We start from the raw sequence: 19650 nt of genomic DNA, 5'->3' as shown, positions 1-19650 counted from the left end.
TATCGATGTAGCTCAGCTAATTAATCCAACGGCTAATCCAATAAATTGCTACGAGTCATTAAGATGATTATAGGTCTCGAACTCAGAATCTCGAGTCTGCATACTTATAGGATGTTAATTGGATTGTGTTCGAATTGTAGGGAAGATAAGAACAAAGCTTGAGGTAGATATGCCGATTTATTAAAATCATTTGCCTACCTGAAAATTTCGCCAAATTGCAACATTAATATCTCGTAAATTAATGTTTAATTGTGATTCCTAAATCAACGCACGTTTATGCGTAAATTGCGTAAAAATAGCATTCGTACAGCGGAATTAATTCGCCGTAAGTATTACTTCTCCAGATTTCTCCGTCGTTGAGGCTAGCTCTCTCAAGTATCCCTCACTAAATAATAAATAAGTTTCTCGAGAAAGTTTAGCTATAAAATATTCGTTTGTTACATTTGAAATATAAAAGATCTAAATAAATTTTTTTTTATTACTATACATTATCGCGAATATATCATATGTGTTTCCTAATAATACACAATAAACTATATTTTTCATTAGTCCATATACGTCTGGAGAAAATGCGATTTATGGCGAAGCAATGGCGTACGAGTGCCTCTTCTGCCGCGCATAAATACTTATTTAACACAAAACGTTACGAAAGAAAAATTAAATAACAAAAACGGCCGAAGCTAAGTGACACGGCGCCTCATAAGTACGAATAACAAAAGCTTACTATAAACGAAGAAAATATTTCTTTCCGTAAGAAAATAAGAAATGCACAAAATTTCTTCTTCGTAACGAATTAACATTTCCGTTTCTATTTGTTTAAAAAGCCGGTAAAAATGCGCCAATAGACGATACGGTCCATCCTCGTATACTTACAGCAAGCAATCAGCAACACTCGAGCTCCATAACAATAATAAGGAATAATAATCATAATAATAATCGCCCATAATAATAATAATAATCATAATCATAATCGTCATCATATTTTCGTTAACGATATGTTAGCCTAGTCCGTATAAACACAGCGACATCGAAACATCGTTTATATTATGTGTAGAAATTAATTCATATTTATGTATATAACATACATATATATAATATATATAAAACATTTGCAAAAAAATCACAGTTACTTAAAACACCTTATCTTCGCATTTTCTTCTCTTTTTTTTCAAGCTCGCTGTCTCTCTCTCTCTCTCTCTCTCTCTCTCTCTCTCCCCCTCTCTCTCTCATTCCGCTTCTTTCTCATATACACACAATTCTTTTTTCGCACCTATTTATAGACGACAAATCGCGGGAAACATCAACAATCGATTGTTTAATTACACGGCAGTGTTGGCACAAAGCGTAAATATTGGCTGTCTTTATCGGAGAAGGAAAATTTACATTTAAATATATAGTTCTAAGCACACGCAAACAAAGCGCTTTTGTCCAGCTAGATCTGCGACTTGAATCACTATGGCGGCCGTCGGAATAATTGATAACTCTATTACCAATAATTTTCATACACTTAATCCCTCAAATACGAATCGCTGCTTTCCCTGTCTCAGAAAAAAAACTAAAACACGCTATAGATATTAGAAGATATATGTATATATATATATATATTATATAAATACATATTCTTGATTTTTATGTACATATCAAATCTGAAAAATATACCGCATATGATAAACGTATGTCATTATATACACATAATAAACGGTAATGTGCAGTCTGAGATAGTTACGCGATATATATAAATTATTAATTTTGGGCAATTGCGAGTCACGCCGCCCGAGATGTTTGAGAGATTAATCAATGAAAGACTGAACCCTCACAGTGAGTACTTGTGATAAAAAAACCTAGAATAAGATTTTTGCGCGCAACTGTCCGCTTGGTAAGCCGAGGACAGAAAAGCCAGTAACGATAGCAGTAAACGTTCGCGATTCAATTTTCATCGGAAGTCAGTCAACCCCGCAGATATTGACTGCTTTTGTCGAAGAAGAACGAAAATTTACACTTTACAAACACGATTCTGCAAAGTTAAAATGTTTCATGACTGAACAACGCGTTATAATTCACCTAAAATCTTATAACACTATAATTCAAGCACCGTTACATCATTAAAATGCGAGGATGTTTCAATCCTATCAATTTTTTATCAGTTTTTCAATCTTAGAGCTTCAGAGATAATATATATCTCAAAATTCAATTACTAATTGTATATATCAATAAAAAATTAAAAAAAAAAATTATTTTAGCACTGGTACAAGTTGTAATTTTTTTTAGCAATTTTAGAACTGTAGAAAAAATATCAGTGTACAGATGTCGGTTAGTTAATTTATGCCGGCGCGACTGGCTCTAAGCGATTGATAGCGAGACAGATGGCTGACAAAACATCGATCAGTAACTATTTCATTAGCGCTAATGAGTATGTACAAAATTTCATATATTACACAATTCCGATCCGTCGTTAATCCAAGCGCTCGCAAAAAGTCAGTGGCTGCGTTCAGCCGATACTCCGCTAGCCTAGCAGTCGCTCGTTTCCTCTCCTTTTAATCCATTGAGTCAAAGAAGAGGAAACGAGCGACTGCTCACGATTGCTAGGCTAGCGGAGTATCGGCTGAACGCAGCCAGTGTTAACCTGCTCACATAATGTAAGAGTTATCTTCGGCCTTCAGTCATTAGCGGGATTAGCAGCAATAATTATCATGATAAAGAAGCGTACGAAATCAGTACTGGAAAATCCAAAGATACGAAATCTACTTCAAGTTTGAAACGATCGCGGAGTTAAGATCCAAAGAAAAGCAATTAAAAAGTCTCAAAATCTTTTAAGATCCACTTAAACTTGTTGCGACTGTAGAAAACGTGAAGAAAACGTTTTAGGAGAAGTCGATGAGAAATGTTGAACAAGTTTGAAGGTGTTATTAATTACCGATCGGCTCTCTCTCTCTCTCTCTCTCTCTTGCCGCGAACGCTTCAATTATCACGCTGACGGATGCTCGTTAGTAAGGAATGGTTGCCGGAGAACTTTCCTTAGGAAAGGACGTTGACTTCGCGGGGCGAACCGCAGACGTTCAACACGCTGCTAGTTGAGTTAGGCGTACTTTGACTTCGAGCCTCGTTTTGGGCCTGCCGTATCGCCTCCTTGTACGGGCCGCGCTTTTTCTTGTTATATCGCGTCTGAAATCAGATTCATAATTATTCGACAAATTTTCAAAAGTCATTACGTTAGTACATTTTATCTTTTGATACGGTTTTAATTACTCAATCCATTATTTACTGTTTATTTTTATTATTATTTGAATGTGCACACCTTAAAGGTTTCCAGAAAGGGACTTAATTGATCACAGGACATCAGTGAACTCGTTGACGATCCGTACCAAGCCACGTGAGCTTGAGGACCCGACGAGGTACCGTCTTCCTTGCAAGATACCGTGATACTTAACACCTGCACATAATAAAATTCAATGATAGCAATGGATACTAAAAGTTAACGATGATTGTTGTAACTTATTCTACATTAAGGTTCATCATTATTGAAAGATAACCGTACAATCAGCTTTTTTGAAACATCTTAAGCGTACCTTGCCAGGCCACCAGGGAAAGCCATGGATTTTGCCCCATACGACGTCGCCCACGTCCATCCGCTTACCGTTGGTTGTAAGACAGTGCGCCACGGGGGTGGCAGCTAGACGCATGACCAGTGGGTGCGACTGATGGGGTGGAAAATCTGGCGCGGTCTCTACTTCCGGCTCATGTTCGCTCAACTCGTCGCTGCTACCGCCCGAACTCTTACAGCCGGAGGACGCGTTACTCACAGGATAATCACAACGCGCGTACGCATTCGTGTTCAACCTCTTCAGGGATATCGACAACTTCTGTTTCAGGCACTGCTCCTTGATGGCTCTGTAGGACTCACCGCCGCCCGGTAAGACATTCCAATTCTGTTGATGCTGCTCCTCCTCCTGCTGCTGTTGCTGCTGCTGCGGTTGTCCCGTGGAATCCAAACAGGGTTGTTCAGACTGTTGTGGCTGATCCGGTTGTTGCTGCTGTTGCTGATTCTTGTGCTTCCTGCTCTCCTTGTGCTTCTTTTTATGCTTTACCTTGTGTTTCCGGCGGTGATATGAGAGTGGATCATACGTGGGGTTGTATCTAGATAAATTGAAATAGCGATAAATCGGTAAATTTTTGAAAAAATATGGCTTCTTAAATAAAAATTTTTAATATGCAGCAAAATACATTTTATAAATCAATAATAATAAAAGGTGTAATACTTCTTTATATTGTATAATCATACAATTGTGCCATGTATTTTTATATAATTTATTTTATATGTATACAATACATACACTGTATACATATATATTGTAAGAAAATAAAAGGTAAAAAATACCATAAAATTCAAAACTATGCCAATTACGGATTGCTTGGATTTATATAATTTTTCACTTGCTGTAATCTTACCTCGGCGATCCGTTGCAAGGAGATCTCGCTGGTGATACTCCGCCCAGCATCTTTCTCCTAGCCTCTTTCTTGGCCTTTTTTAGAGCCCGTTTTGCCGCCTTTGCACTGGCGTCTTTCACCACGCCGCCCTGCTTCTGAGGATCTACCTGTTCCTGCCCGTCCTCCTCGCCCTCGTAATTGTCGCCGAAGGATCTGGGCAGCTCCAGAGGATCTCTCTCTTGCTGAGCGTCATCGGCGTCATCCGTCTCTTGCTCGTACGCGTCAGGATCCTGAGGTTTCGCGGGTATCTTGAGAACAGTCCCTTCGCCCTGCGCACCAAACGAGATCTTAATCACCGGCGTGGTTCTGGCAGTTCTCGTAGGATCTTCGAACACCGATTCGTCCCAGAGATCCTCCATCGAGCCCACCGAGCGCTTCTTTCTCGGCACTCTGCCGGTTCTCAGTCTCATCGTCGAATCCGCGGCCGCGAAGGTCTTCTTGTCCTCCTCTTCGGGAACCTTCGCGCTCTCCACCGACGAACTGCTGAGTCTTCTTGGCGTGGCGCAATAAGCCATCGATGGATTATTATCACAGTCGGCGGTGGACTCCACCCGTTCCTGCGACGACGCCAGCATGTTCAAGGACGCCTCCTCTTCGCTTCTAACAGGCCAATGTGAAGATTGTGCGCTTGCTGCGACCTTTACTTTGTCTGAAACAATTGTCCAGTCTTCAGTACGATCAAAATCAGATCAAGATCATATCTTCAATTAAACTTCCTTAATTCGTCTAGAAATTCAATAATTCGAAAAATATTTCCTAATTTTCATATACTTATTATTTTCGCAAACACCTGGAGATACGTATCTCCTCGAATTATTTTAAACAGACACAGTTAGATAAATTGAAACACAAAATAAAATGCAACGGAGATTTTAAAAACTCTAGATAAATTATATATATAGATAATTTTTTTGTTAAATTATTTATATACATGAAGCAATAAGATAAAAATTTAGTCCTATATAATCTATTAATCTCAAGTTATATGTTTAATTCTCAAGATTTGAACTTTGTTTCCATTCATGTAACTGGTTTTAATTTCAACTGCTGTGCATATAATTGGTATGATATATGCTCTCTAGGTTTCTACGTATGAAGCATGTAATTAACTGATGTTATTATATCATTAGGAAAATAAATACATCGCAAAAGCAAACTGTTTGCTGAAGGAAAGTAAATTCGGAGTTGGTTACTTTTTCTCACACAGCTAATAATTCGCACAGAATCGCTATACATATATCTATAATTTTTTTAAGTTGGATATTCTTAAAATCTCCGGTAATTGTAGAAGTTAACGTTAATAGTCACTCCATCGAAAGTGTAACACGTGAAAACGTACCAGATAATTGACCGGACCCCTGGGTCGCGTTGCTGATCTCGTTGGGCTGCAATCTCGACAGTTTTGGGATCAGCGACGCTCCCAGCTTCGACGAGTCGGCACTCGAACTTGTCGTCTTCGTCGTCGCTTGATTGGAGACCGTGCTTTCCGCCCGGCATTCCGACAGCAGTGTTCGCTGAGTCTTCTGCGGTTGCTGACCGCAACGTCGGTCGCTTCTTCTCGTGGACCCTGGGATCAGCTGGTAGAATCAGCAAAGAAAATAGTTTACTTCCATGCAACAATTCGGATCAAACATCTATTGAACGCGCAACGACATCGATGCAGCCTCTAGAAGCCCGATGAGATTAACGTTACCGAAAAAAGTGGTCGCTTATCGGAGCTTTAAACTCAGAGGTAAAAACTCTGAGGACTGATATGATCCACGTTATCACATTTTCGATAATACCGACAGTTACGAGTTTTTAAAAATATAAGTAAATTTCAACTTTATTATGACTTCTGAATTTCCCTGATTTCAAGTATTTTTAAATTTGTAGATTATTATAATAATGCAATTTCCGTCTTTGCGAATTTTTTGAAAATTCCGTACAAAGGAACGTTTCAGCCTTACATATGAATGAGACATCCTATATATGTATATACGATCCTAAGCAACGTTCGCGATACCTGCTGCGATTGCTGTTGCTGCTGCGCGTCCTCGTGCTTTCGCTTCCTGCTGACGTCGACATTCTCGCTGTTCTCGTTGCAGATCGACCGGCACTTGCTGCAGAGCACCTGGCGGGGTCTCAGTCTCACCGTAGGCCTCGCGTTCTTGTATCTAGCGGGCGGATTGATGCTCCTGCGGAGATCGACCTTGGCAACGACGGCGGCCGCCGATGACGAAGACGCGCTCCTCTTCTCTTGGAAATAGCTGAAACGCGCCGCGATCGTCGCCAGTTTGTCGCCATCGGGGTCCGGCACCGGCTCCGGCGGCTGAACACCGCAGGGAAGACCCCTAAGAAACATAATGCATAGCGCGTCTTGTGAAGTTTAAATCGATATCTAAACTATCCGAAGAGATAATGACGCCTTATCAATATTTCCGTCGTTTCGGAACCATATTGTCTGTTTCTGTTGAAGACTCAACATTACAACGCGCCGCTATACCTTAGGGATTTCTCAAGACTGCTTGACTACTTGATTAGTTTCCTATTTTCGCACGTAGCGATAGCCGAGGGAGATTCGTTCGTTCACCTTACATAAACGCGAATCAATAAACACTGCGAGAAAATTGAAGAGGTTTCTTGCGTTCCTTTATGAGAGATACTCTACTCAACGCTAATTATTTCGATTCTCCTCTGAATTCTACGCTTCGAGGAGTATTTTGGATTTGCTCCTTTCGACTAGGAGAAAGGCTTCTGATCGACATACGGACTTCTACCACCAAAAATGGTTGAAATGACAAATGGTTTCTCTCCATTTTCAAGACTTGAATTTTTTTACTGATTGTGAGTTCTCTAGATTCTCTCGCGACTTTGAGATTAACTTGCCTACGTGCATTGACAATTAAGCGTGAGCTAGACCGTCGTTGCGCCAAAGCTCTCAATAGAAACCGACGCGAAATGAGAATGGCCAGGCAGAAGATTGGGCAACCGCTTTCGGCTGTATGCTTCGTCGGCTTCCCGTGCACCGACAACGCGGCCATGTCATGGTATTGATTCGAGAGAGGCGCGTACAATGAGCGACAGCCTCTGACAGTATATCCATTAATATTTTCTGGGTCCCGATACGAGGCAGACCCTCGAAATTCCGAGTCAGCCCGCGCCGAGGGAAGAAAAATGGCCGGGAGGGAATATCGGGAATCAGCAGATTCGCCACGACGTGAAAATGATTATGATGGAACCTGATAAATTGGAGGGAGGGGGTCCCTGCCCGCTATCGCCGCTTATCCAATTTGTAATTTTGCAACACGAAGATTTCCCGCAAGCCGTAAATTCGTTAGTCCTAGAATTATTCAAATTTTTTTCTCGTTCTTGTATTCTAAAATCTGTAATGCGCGCGCGCTTATCTAATCTCTGAGCTTGCCTCAATTTACATTTTTAACTGAACTTTGATCAATCAACAAGCTTCTATTCGATAACACCGATCGAATTTCTGTTAACCTTCGACCCTCGCAATTAGAATTCTAATTTGTTTTTTCCCGACGTTCTCGCAATTATATCTCGTTAAAAACAACTGTAACAACAACTGGCTCATTTCTTAAGTTAATAAAGCAGACGGTTAACGTGGACTACGACGTTGGTATACGTGGCTGTTTCTCTGCTTTGTGTCCACGCACACATCCGCAGTTTCGACCCGCAAATGGTGGCGTTCTCAGAGACGTCGACGATATTCCCTTTGTTCCTGACGAACACGAGACCACTATATTGAAGGTTCTCAACCTTGGATCGTACGCGAGCCCGCACAGCTGGGACGTATTTTGGCTCGATGTCGAGCAGATCGATAAATACCATTCCCCAGTCTAATAAATTCATGTCCTTGGATTCAGTCGTCTACGAATTTAGTCATCGATTTGCACTCGATCTTTCCTAAATGCGGATTGAATAGAGCACACAGTTCGTTCGAACCCAAATTCTGCTAAAATAAAGTCTGTTTGAAATTAATTAACGAAAAAATTTGGCAATATTTTATTAAAATAAGTTAATACTCTCATGGCAATTGATATATAAATATCATGAGTTCCACAATCGCCCGAGAATGTTTCAAGGAATTCTTTGACGCTAATCTTGATACCAATCTTTTTAGAAAGGGAAAAAGGCGGATTTAATCTCTTTGAACGTAAACCATTGTTAAGGAAACTTGATTTTTCGCTGCATATAAATATCTCATCGTATTTCTCGAAATTCTTTAAAACACCGCCAATTTTTCTAGAATAAATTAAGAAAATTTTATATCAAATTATTATAGTGTGCACAGCGGAAAAGTATGGGAACCTCTGTCGCACCATACCGTCGTGCACAACGTGACACAAGCCAGGCCCGGTTGGTCGGTGGCCCCGACTAGCATTCAGGGCCGTAAACGGGAACTATACCGTCTCTGGATCACTTATCTTTCCTTATCTAGCCTAGCTCGAGATTTTACAAAATTGCCACACACATTGCAACACAACTGGCGTGAAAAAAAATTCGCCAATAAACAAAAAACACACTAAAAAATATCAGTATTGTTATATCAAATATTATCAATCGGACCTAAAGCGGTGTCGTTTATCATTGCAATAAAGATACAAAAGTTAACGAAAGGAAAGCAAACGAACGACGCAATAAGAACAGTTAATATTGGATACCCAAATCCCAAATAATTAATTAAGACGTATCGCTAATTACCCAGACCCTAAACGACCCTTCTGACCTCGCTTACAGCCCTGCCGGGCAATGGTTGTGTGGCAATTGCGACACGGAGCGGCCATTGGCCGCTCCGGCTTGGACAAGAAGAAAACCTAGGACGCGGGGTAAGAAAACGGGCAACAGCTGTTCGGCCACAGCGACGAGCCTGGCTCTGGACTCACGGGGCGGCTAACCCCGGCTGGCCTCTGAGAAAAATGCGCTGAGAAAAAAGACAACTGTGCTTCAGCGGACAAAAGTAGCGATTGCACGAGCAAAATTGCCATTCGGATAAACGGGAGCGTAACGCTCGCGGACGGCAAGGTCCGGGGCAATTTGACATCGATCGAGATCGGTACCAGCGCGATTTCGAAGTCATCGAAATTGCACCCCCTATTCCGCGACAGAATCGAACAAATTGGATAATTGCACGGCGTTGACCGAAAATGAGTTTGCCCCGCCAAATAATAGCCTTCGACGGAATCGGTTTTTAATATATCCATTATTGTGACACCCAGCGAATTCAGTTAATTCAATAATAAAATTCAATTCATGTCGCAATAACATATAATCGAGTATACGATAAACCACAACGGCTTCATGGTAAAACTTCAATAATGGAATTCATTAAGTTGATTAATCTTATTCGATGAACTAGGTGGTTATAAATATTTGAGTAAATTCAGTTTAAGTAGCCTTTCCCACGCGTTATTGGCCTGATGGCTATACATAGAGCTCGCCCTTCATAAGTTTGTAGATTAACTCGTGTGTCTGCCACAACAGTGGTCAACTAATATAACGACTACTTAGTTGGTTTCCCAATAATCGAAATGACTGCTCGTATCAAAGAAGTCGGCAACGACTGTATTACGAAGGTGGCGTTTACTATGCGAGACCATGAGTCACCACAGCCACGTCTTTTTAGCATATACCGGGTGACACGAAACTTCCGTTACGTTTATATCAACGTATTGCTCGATTATTCGAAGTCCGCTTATTGCCTTAACAGAAATTTTATTGAAGGGAAAACTCCACTACCCGTCACTCGCCACTGTCAATCTCTCGCCCGTTAATTGCAGATGAACCTCACATTCGATTTAAAAAAAAAAAGGACGATTTGACCAGCAATCTGATTCTGACACTGTCGCGCGAAGAAAATTCCAATAATTTACGCTCTCCCGTTAAATTATTGCCGAAAAGATAATTCCCCAAGTTGGGAATCCGCCATCGAGGGAAAGCGTGCGACTCGCGGGACACCGGGTATACGCAATTACACGTGTATGTAAGCGGAGGAAAAAAAATAGGCGGAGGATGTAACGTCTCATTTGTAATATCTCATGACGACTTTGCGACAGCCGAGTCATGTGAAATTTGACGAAACTCGCGGGACTTCCACGCCCATCGCAGCTGGCGCCGCCGGGAGGAGAACATGTATTTACGCGCTCGTATACACACTTCCTATTAAATAACAGATAAGTTATCAAAATTATCGGAGCTTTCGGCACTTGGACCTATTTACGTCTCGGAGGAAATGAGATACTTCGTGCCAAGTTTCGTGCGTTAAGTTCGTGCGCTATCGTGGAAGCCGACGGGCGTCGCGCGGCGCCGTCGGACGGCGCCTCCAATTTCTGCGACAACTTAATCCCGTGGATCGTGATAATTAAAATATCTCGAATCTCTGAATATCATTCCCTACGATTTAAATTTAAAACTGAATCACAAAGCTTTCCAAATTTCAGCTTGGACAACTACGACAATTAGAAAGTTAAAAGTGATAGGGGAAGATAATGAGGCGTTAACTCCAGAAACGCGAAGTGAGAGTTGGAGAAAAACTTTTTTTTCTTGAAAAAACCTCCTAAAGTTTTAAAGATAATTAATACATCTTTTACATCAACAGTCTGATTATTTCTCGAATTATTTCTAGATATTAAATCGACGTTTCATTCAAAATTTAATTTTTTAAAAAGTTGTTACACTAGTTTTTTTACAGATACATATTTATTCTTGTAAAAGAGACAGAATCTACTTCCCGATTCACAATTTATATACTTCCGTTTCATGAATGAAATATGCAGTTAGGCTCGAAAGAGAGATCCTTGAATTCCGAGAATGCTACACGAGAAAGTCGACGGCACTTTTGTGTAACCGCCCAATTTTAGATCGATTATATAACGACTCCTTGAGATCCTGACGCTGTCAGACATTTGGACGATTGGCTTTGTTCCAGGTACCTGAATTTTTATAAGTTGGACATGACACATCCTTGAATCTCGACGATACGTCTGAAGATTTGCAAGTTATAACCGCGGTAACCAACCGGACTTCGTCTAGCAATGGGACATCAATCATCGTTTACATCGATCCATAGATCATTCTGCTTTTTGTCCCGATCTTTATTTGCCTGTACCTTAATCTTTTGGCTTGCGTGGCAATTCTAGAATCCTAATTTCCTCGAATTCATGAATTCGAAGATAAGAAACCATCATAAATTATTTGTTCAGCTGTGCAATCTATAATATACTTCGGCGTTCTTAAATTTTTCGCGTCCCGTGCTCCAAAATCTCAGAATTGTTGTACGCGAAAAAAAAGAATTAGCTACTATAGCAAATTTATTCGTAAAATATGAGCTAACTAACATTTTTTTGCAGCGAAAGCTATAATTTTGCAATAATAGCAAAACCTTTTGTTAAAGTTTTGCCGAACCTTTTAGATTTTGCTAACTATTGCTAAATTATAGCTCTCGCTGCAAAAAAAAATTAGTTGTCCCACATTTTACGAATAAATTTGCTATAGTAGCTAATCCTTTTTTCCGTGTGCAAAATCGAAAGAATCAAACCCGCAAAACAACATATGGGTAACATTTGTTTCCCGAATGCAAATATTTGCTTGATTATTGCTATAATTTTAAAGAATATGAATCGATTAGCGTTCAAGGATTTATTTTGAGTTTTTAGAGCTCTCGGTATCCTGGAATATCGAGACGCCTACATAAAGCTGTGCAGGAAATAACAAGCCGCGGAACGACACAAAAGAGCCTAGTCATTAATATCCGGTTTGACAAGCAATTGTCACTTTGCCTCAAACCACGAACTTGCGTGTAGCGATAAAAAGATTTTAAAAAATCGAAGCCCTCTCTCCGAGGGCTTGTTTTTTTGAATTTATGACTTGTAGAACATTTCTCCAGGATCGCCAAACATCTCGAGAAATCTCAAGTGGACGAACCGTAAGTGGACTTAGTCATCAACTTTTCTATTGAACATTCCATTATGTGTTCGTCATTCCGTTCACAAATAGTGACTCAGGTACCTTGGAACCGACCAATTTCCAAAAAAACACATCGTTCTCAGGTCTCGGGAAACACAATGCAAAACTCCTCTAAGAGATCAATGATTCGCGAGAGAATTTAATTCGTTAAAATTTGGCGTGATAAGCACTAGCCTCATCAATTTCCAGCAAAACCTGATCCCGACGGACCGGAGGATCGCCAGATCGATGAATCAGCTAATCCCAAGCTCTGTTCGGGACCACCAGCTCCGTCGGAAACCTTTGGCTTCAGCGGCGGAGCCCGCATAAGGGCGCCCTTTTCTCAAGATTTTTTCGAAGCTGAAGGGTGGTCGGGGGTGGAATATTGCTTCGATGACAGAACAAAGGCTTTCGGTAAACGGGAAAAAAATTAAAAAAAAAGAACAAGTCACACAGCACGAGGCCTTTCATATCGCTCTTTCTCTTTCCCTCTCACCCTCTCTCTGTCTCTCTCTCCCTTAAATCTTACCTCTTAGCGGCGTCGAGGAGCGCACCTTGGAAGCACTTGGCGCCATGGACGAAAGATACCACGAGGATGTCGGACAGCGCGGATTCGACGGTCACGAGGATCTTGTTGCCCGTGGCGAGCGCGAGGTGCGCGGACGGGGCCTCCGCCGCCGCGGCCGCCATCTTGCCTCGAATTTAGAGTTATTGCGAGCGAGCGTGCGAGTAAGCCTGGTGGTGTGTGGTGTGGTGTGGGCTTTGCGCTTTCCGCTTCGCTCCGCTACGACCGAGCCGACCGAGAGGAGCGAGCGGCTCGTCTCGTGTCGTCGTCGTCGTCGTCGTCTCGTGCGCCGCGCGCCGCTCCGCGCCGCGACGCACCGCCCCTTGTTTCTTTCTCTCTCTCTCTCTCTCTCCCTACCTCCCTCCCCTTTCTCTTTCTCTCTCGCTCGCTCGCTCGCTCGCAGTCTGTCTGAACCGGATGACGTGAGGAACGACGGCTGCGGCTGTGTGCGAAGACCGCGTGAGGCGGGCGGTAAAGCTTTACGGCCAGGGGACAGGTGGGGGATGGAGTGTGGGCTGGCAAGTAGAGGGGACGTTTGCCTAGCAGCCCACACAGCTGGCTGCTCCGCCGCCCCCGGTGCGCCTGCGCGCGCTGGAGGCGGCCCGCCAGGCCAGGTCTGTATAAAAGGCGCTTCAAGGGGCCCTGGAGCCACACCACACCACACTCTCGTTTTATGACTGATGAACAATGCTACCAACCGACGTCAGATTTTCAGAGAAGCAAATTTGCGCAGATTGATATGATAAAACTGATATAGCGTAGTTCCATCTCTACGTTATATATGTACATCTTTTTATTTAATATAAATCTCTGATTTTGTAAAGTCTTGGATTCTAATCAAAATAAAATGTACAACGATGTGAGATTAGATAGATTCTATTGACACTGTTGTACCACAATGTTGTAAACGGTATGAACGCGGCTTAGCGCAAGTTCTCTCCCATTGAAGGGCACGTTCGCCGGTGTCAGTAGCGTAGTAAGGGCTCTTGTTGTGTACGACCATCTCGCATCGCACGCGGTATCGCTCCTTTTGGATTCGGCGCCGGGCGCCCGTCGCACACGTCTCGGCTCGGCACTTGCCGACGACATTGAGACAGAACGGCCGGGAACGGCCGAGCGCAACTCCAGCGTGCAGCGTGCGTTTCACGGGTAGGGTGAGTGGCTAGGATTTATGCTTTAATAAAACGTTGCATAAGCGCTTCAAGGCGACGCGAGTGCAGCGGAGGGCAGGATTATTCGCTACCGGGTCCAATTTGCGGCCCGATAGCGGCCGTAATTCTCCTGCTCCATGCGTCTACGTTGTTGACATTTGATGTAAAAAGCGTTATATGGTAACACAAGTGGTCATTTGGTTCGACCACTGTGATTGCCGGGTGCACCCTACCGAAAACTGGGTCGCCGCGCCGCTTCGACCGCGACTTTTCTGAGAGCGCGGAGATGAGTCGATACAGGATGTGACTCGAGTGCTGGAAGAGATGAAGTGATGCACGAGAGGATTATATTGATAATGCGAAAAGTGCGTGTAATGTGGTGACGCTTGTTAAGCCATGTTCACACGTTCTCACAGCTGCAAATAATTTAGGATCGTTCACATTGACTAAATAACGAAAAGATGACAAAAATCACGTTACAAATCGTACTGGCTGGTATTCCAGTAAGAAAAATGATAATAAAAAGAATTTAAAAAATAGAAAAAGAGGAGAGAGAGAGATCTATAAATTAAAACTTTTTAATTGCAATAAGAAAGTTAATAATTTATACTTCGACTAAACCAAATTAAGATTTATTCGATTGAATTAAATTTGTTAACGGCAATATGAACAGAGAAGCAGGTTTTATTTAATTAATTATTACATTTTGTTCTTTTTACTTGATGATTTGAAAAGTGTGCTGGGGCTCTTGAAACGTGTAATACGTTCTTGTGCAATTACGGCTTGCATTCGAATGATTAGCGGCGACGTATATATGTACGAATGACACAACACCGATTAATGCGCAATGACGCTTATCTATCAATTCCACTATGAGATTGCAACAAACGATTTAGCGTTATTCCGACTTTCGCGGACCGTCCCTTTATTTTATTTCTTGTGAGATATGATCGCTTATCAGATTTGTTTGCAGTTGAAATTTCGATCATGAGACCGTTTTGATATTATAGAATATTATAGACGTCTTAATCTAAAGTTTTCTTATATCATACAATAAATCGTCCTAATCTGTAACGCTTTTTAAATTGCATGCGAGTAATCATTATCATTATCATTTGCAGTAGGTAATCTAAAAATCAAAGCCGATATCTCGTTACTGATAACCGAACGTTCGCGAAAAAGTTTTCAAAGTTTTACACTTGCATCTGTTGCTCGCGAATCAAAGAGGAAGAATATGATCGAAATATAATATGAAATATGTTATAAAGAAGAATATTAAAATTTGATCCCCGTTTTATTCTAATATATGGAAGGCACATTTGACATAATATGCCAAAACAAAAGGATCTGTTATCAAAACTTATCTGTAGGAGACTTGGAGACTTAGTAATTTTTTAATGCATATAGAAATAAATTCGAGAGAAAATATAATTGATAGATTTGTATTTCTCTGTAGACACAAAACTAGATATTTCTGAATGGAAAAATTTCAAAGTTTTAGATAAAGTTTTAAATAAAGTTTGGCGACGAAACAAAATTTCAAGGTTTTAGATAAAGTTTGTTGACGAAAAAGAATATAAAAGTGAAACGAAATACAAGAATTATGACTTCAAATCAACTTTAAAAATTGTATGAATAGTAAAAGATTACAACATTAATATCGTTCGTTTGCTAGATTTACTTTGAAGAATATTTGCATCGACAATAAATACTGACCTTTATCTTTTGCTCTATAATTATTATATGTGTGTGTATTATTTATTATGCTCATTCTGCTCGTGGAAAAATGTTACGTAACATCTCGATGACAAGGAGCGAAAATTGCTGCGTGTATATTAAAAATGCTCGACCGCAGCGCACTATTTTCATGCACAGAGAGCTAGAGAGAGAGAGAGAGAGCTCGCGCACTGAAACTATAAATATATCCTCATTTTGTCGGACTTCTTGTAACATTACGAAAGGAAGCATGGCTTATATGCGAAACGTATGATCACGCAGAACGACCGGCATTCGACGTAAGATCCGTTTGTATAAAACTTGCAGTATATCTTGTCTTAAAATGTTACTCTAGCACTTTGAGACACTCTGTATGCTCTTTATCGCGCGTATCAACCGAGCGAAAGTTTTCCAATTTATAAATAACAGTAAATACATTGAAAACATATATTAAAAAGAAAGGAAATTAAGATTTTCCAATTTACAAAAAGTCAATTTTGTAAAATTATAACTTATCTCTTCCGTTTCACGAATTATATTTCTGATTAGACATTTGTGCTGGAGATATCTCTTAATTGGACACGATGACGAATGAGAGAATGGACCTGGACAAACCCTTGTGGGATCAAAACACCTTCGTGGGACGGTGGAAATACTTCGCGTGGATGACCGACTTCCGCACCTGCGTCAAATCAGAATCGGAGCTGTTAGCTGCTAAGAAGTTGTGCGAGCAGTACAGGTGATAGGAAATATACGTCACGCAATTTCGTGAAATTTCTTTTTTGTTTTATAGTAGATTCGAGACGAGTATTGGTCAGTTCGAAAACTTTTAGCACTGTCAATAATATCGAATATTTCTGTCTGTTATATATATATATTTAATATATTTATCAATTCTTGAACCAGTTGGAAATGTCAATACATTTGTGTTCAACCTAAGTTTCCTTTGAATTAAAATTTGTTATTGGGAATAATAATGCGGCCAATGGGACGCTGTATGCATTCGACTTTGTATTCTCGAATCGCTTGAAAATCTTCGCCTCTTGTACATTATAGAATTGGCAAAGAGCCAGCCGATACTACCAGAGAGCAAATCATCTATGCGAGGAAGCTGTACGAATCCGCCTTTCATCCCGACACCGGCGATCTGCAGAATGTCTTCGGCAGAATGTCCTTCCAGGTGCCGGGAGGAATGGCCATTACCGGCGCTATGCTTCAATTTTACAGGTATTCTGCAGAACTCAATTTTTCATTGGAAATTCGATCCCTTTTTCGTGCCACGGTCATTGGAGATTCTTTCGTTTGATCATATCGACATTTTGAAGAAACCAAAAACGTTTCGGCAACCAAGTAAAAAAAATATTGATTTTATTTATTTATAAATTTTAATAAAATTTTATTAATTATTTTAATAAAATTTTAATAAAATATTATGTTTTTGTAAATCGAGCTCCTATGATTTTATTCTTCGTTTCAAGAACTTTTCGCATGATCAAAAACATGTTATATTGCTTCTTTTTTAACACACTATGTACTAATTATGTTGATTCGATCTAGGACAACTCAAGCGGTAGTTTTTTGGCAATGGGTCAACCAGTCTTTCAATGCGCTCGTCAATTACACCAACAGGAATGCTAACAGTCCTGTAACGACCAATCAGCTAGGTGTAGCTTACATTAGTGCTACTGTCGCGGCGATGATAACTGCGATAGGATGCAAATCGTATTGGGAGAAACGCGCGAGCCTTTTAATGGCTGTAAGTTTTGCAAGAGCAATTTAGAAATCACGCAGAGTGTCCCAGAAGTTACATCAATAACTAACGAACCTTCCATTTTGACGAAATTGACGTAGTTTATTTTAATTTGTAAGAAGATTGATCATATTAGAGCTTCTATTTTTGGAGCACCCTGTATATAATTTAAAATAAATTATCCGAGATTCGTCTCGAATTGTTGGAAGCCTAGATTACTGAATACAAGAGATAAAAAACTTATTTCAGAGGTACGTTCCGTTCGCCGCAGTGGCGGCCGCTAATTGCGCTAATATCCCTCTAATGAGACAGAATGAAATTGTGAACGGCGTGGATCTCGTTGACGAGGACGGCAGGAAACTTACAAAATCGAAGGTATACATTATCTATAGCTGGCGAATAAATTTGCTCAATTTTACACGCACATAAAGATTAATTTATATATATCTTATCAAATTAAATTTGCAAGATGAGATAATATTAAAATTTTGGAGTACGGTGTCGTTGTAAATCTTATTAAACTTTACGCTAAACATATTAGAATTTTTTGGTAACCGTTGTTAAATGTTTTCAGTTCGCGGCTGTGAAAGGCATCAGTCAAGTCGTCATTTCGAGAATCGTCATGTGCGCACCCGGCATGCGTATGTATTGAAAAATCGATTAAACATCTCAATTTAAATTACTTATTAAAATTTTCTACGAATTTATTTGCAGCATTACATCTAGTTAATTAAAACGATAATTAATTTCCGCAGTTATCCTACCGCCCATAATGGAAAGATTGGAGAAATACGCGTGGATGCAGAGAATCAAACCACTGCACGCGCCGATACAAATTATGATGTGTGGAATTTCGTGAGTATCACACCCTTTTTTATTTTATTTTTGCCTGTCTTATCGTTGCCGTTAAATTGTTACATTAATTATTGTGTGAATTTTGTGTCAAACAGGCTGACGTTTATGGTGCCGACGGCGTGTGCGCTATTTCCACAAATGTGGTAAATAATGCTTTCTATATTCTACATTTGAAAACTCTTCTTTCTATATTTTATTTTTAATTTATTATGCGATGCGTTTTGTAGCTCCTTCAAAACGACTACCTTGCAGCGCTGGGAGCCGGAAAACTACGAGTTACTACAAAAGAATTGCGAAGGCAAACTGCCGACGTATTTATATTTTAACAAGGGGTTATAATGTTATGAGAAAAGTTCTAGTTCTATGAAATTAAAAACGTAAATAAGTGTTATTATTCTATCCTTTATATAAAAATATCGTTGTTTCAAGTGACACCGTGATGGTAAACTCTTCTGCTGGATCAGAAACAAACTCGAAATTAATATTAATATAACTTATTAAGTTAGAGTCAATTATTATAATAGGAATTTTTTTAATTTGTTGTTAAAAATTTACGCACAGCTTTTTCTTATGATTTGAGGTAATGTCGTATATTAATAATATTTTAATTAACGTTTAGTCAATTTTAAATTAGGATTTAGACACAAGACGTAATATCCGCAGGGTGACAAAATAAAATTACGTCGGCACATGCTAAAATATCTTACAATAAGAGAGAAGTGTCTTTAGCCACAATGCAATAGAAACAATAGATTAGTAAAGGATGAAACGTTGACATTGGTGTTTTACTGACGCATAATTACAAATTGTAGCAATAATTTTATTTATATAAATAAGTGCTTCATTGTTCCTGTGTCAGGCGTTTTAACATTAATTTATAAGTTTCGCATGTTTTAAATGCAATATTTACTTAAGCACTGTAATTACTTAATGTTATTAATATTATTGAATTTTGTGATGCCTGATGTCAAAGGTAAAAATGCTGCCACATATAGATACAATAAGAAACTCTTTGCTACATATATAATTAATGATAGATATAGTAACATCACGATTGCATCAATAAATTTTGTTCGATAATTGAATATTAGCATTTTCTATGCAGCTTTAACAATTCCTATATAATTTCATATTTCGGGAATTCAAAAACTTCACAGATCGAATGGAAAGTCTAATAATACGTT

General features: G+C 40.0%; 2 protein-coding genes across 4 annotated transcripts; one reads left to right on the top strand and one right to left on the bottom strand.

Annotated features, from left to right (window-relative positions):
* Nucleotides 1-158: 158 nt before the first annotated feature.
* On the bottom strand, nucleotides 159-13350 carry LOC139807934 (uncharacterized). Its single transcript, XM_071769446.1, has 7 exons — nucleotides 12959-13350; nucleotides 6491-6818; nucleotides 5825-6062; nucleotides 4447-5134; nucleotides 3567-4134; nucleotides 3296-3430; nucleotides 159-3162 (listed from the first exon to the last, which is right to left on the bottom strand). The coding sequence occupies exons 1-7, from the start codon at nucleotides 13117-13119 to the stop codon at nucleotides 3016-3018; spliced, it is 2265 nt and encodes a 754-aa protein (XP_071625547.1). The 5' UTR covers nucleotides 13120-13350; the 3' UTR covers nucleotides 159-3015.
* Nucleotides 13351-13991: 641 nt separating this feature from the next.
* LOC139807948 (sideroflexin-2-like) lies at nucleotides 13992-19551 on the top strand. Of its 3 annotated transcripts, none has more exons than XM_071769469.1 (9): nucleotides 13992-14148; nucleotides 16411-16600; nucleotides 16918-17088; nucleotides 17419-17617; nucleotides 17861-17986; nucleotides 18186-18252; nucleotides 18367-18466; nucleotides 18562-18609; nucleotides 18694-19551. In XM_071769469.1, the coding sequence occupies exons 2-9, from the start codon at nucleotides 16446-16448 to the stop codon at nucleotides 18803-18805; spliced, it is 978 nt and encodes a 325-aa protein (XP_071625570.1). In that variant the 5' UTR covers nucleotides 13992-14148; nucleotides 16411-16445; the 3' UTR covers nucleotides 18806-19551. The 3 variants fall into 3 exon arrangements, with proteins under 3 accessions (XP_071625570.1, XP_071625582.1, XP_071625575.1); XM_071769481.1 differs by having other exon boundaries at nucleotides 13995-14143; XM_071769474.1 differs by lacking the exon at nucleotides 13992-14148 and adding an exon at nucleotides 14558-16160.
* The last annotated feature ends 99 nt before the right edge of the window (nucleotides 19552-19650 follow it).

Source organism: Temnothorax longispinosus, chromosome 1, assembly GCF_030848805.1.
Source record: "Temnothorax longispinosus isolate EJ_2023e chromosome 1, Tlon_JGU_v1, whole genome shotgun sequence".
In the NCBI taxonomy this organism is placed as follows: Eukaryota; Metazoa; Arthropoda; class Insecta; order Hymenoptera; family Formicidae; genus Temnothorax; species Temnothorax longispinosus.
Note: the sequence above shows the minus strand (reverse complement) of the source record. Positions and strands in the feature narration are given on the sequence as shown.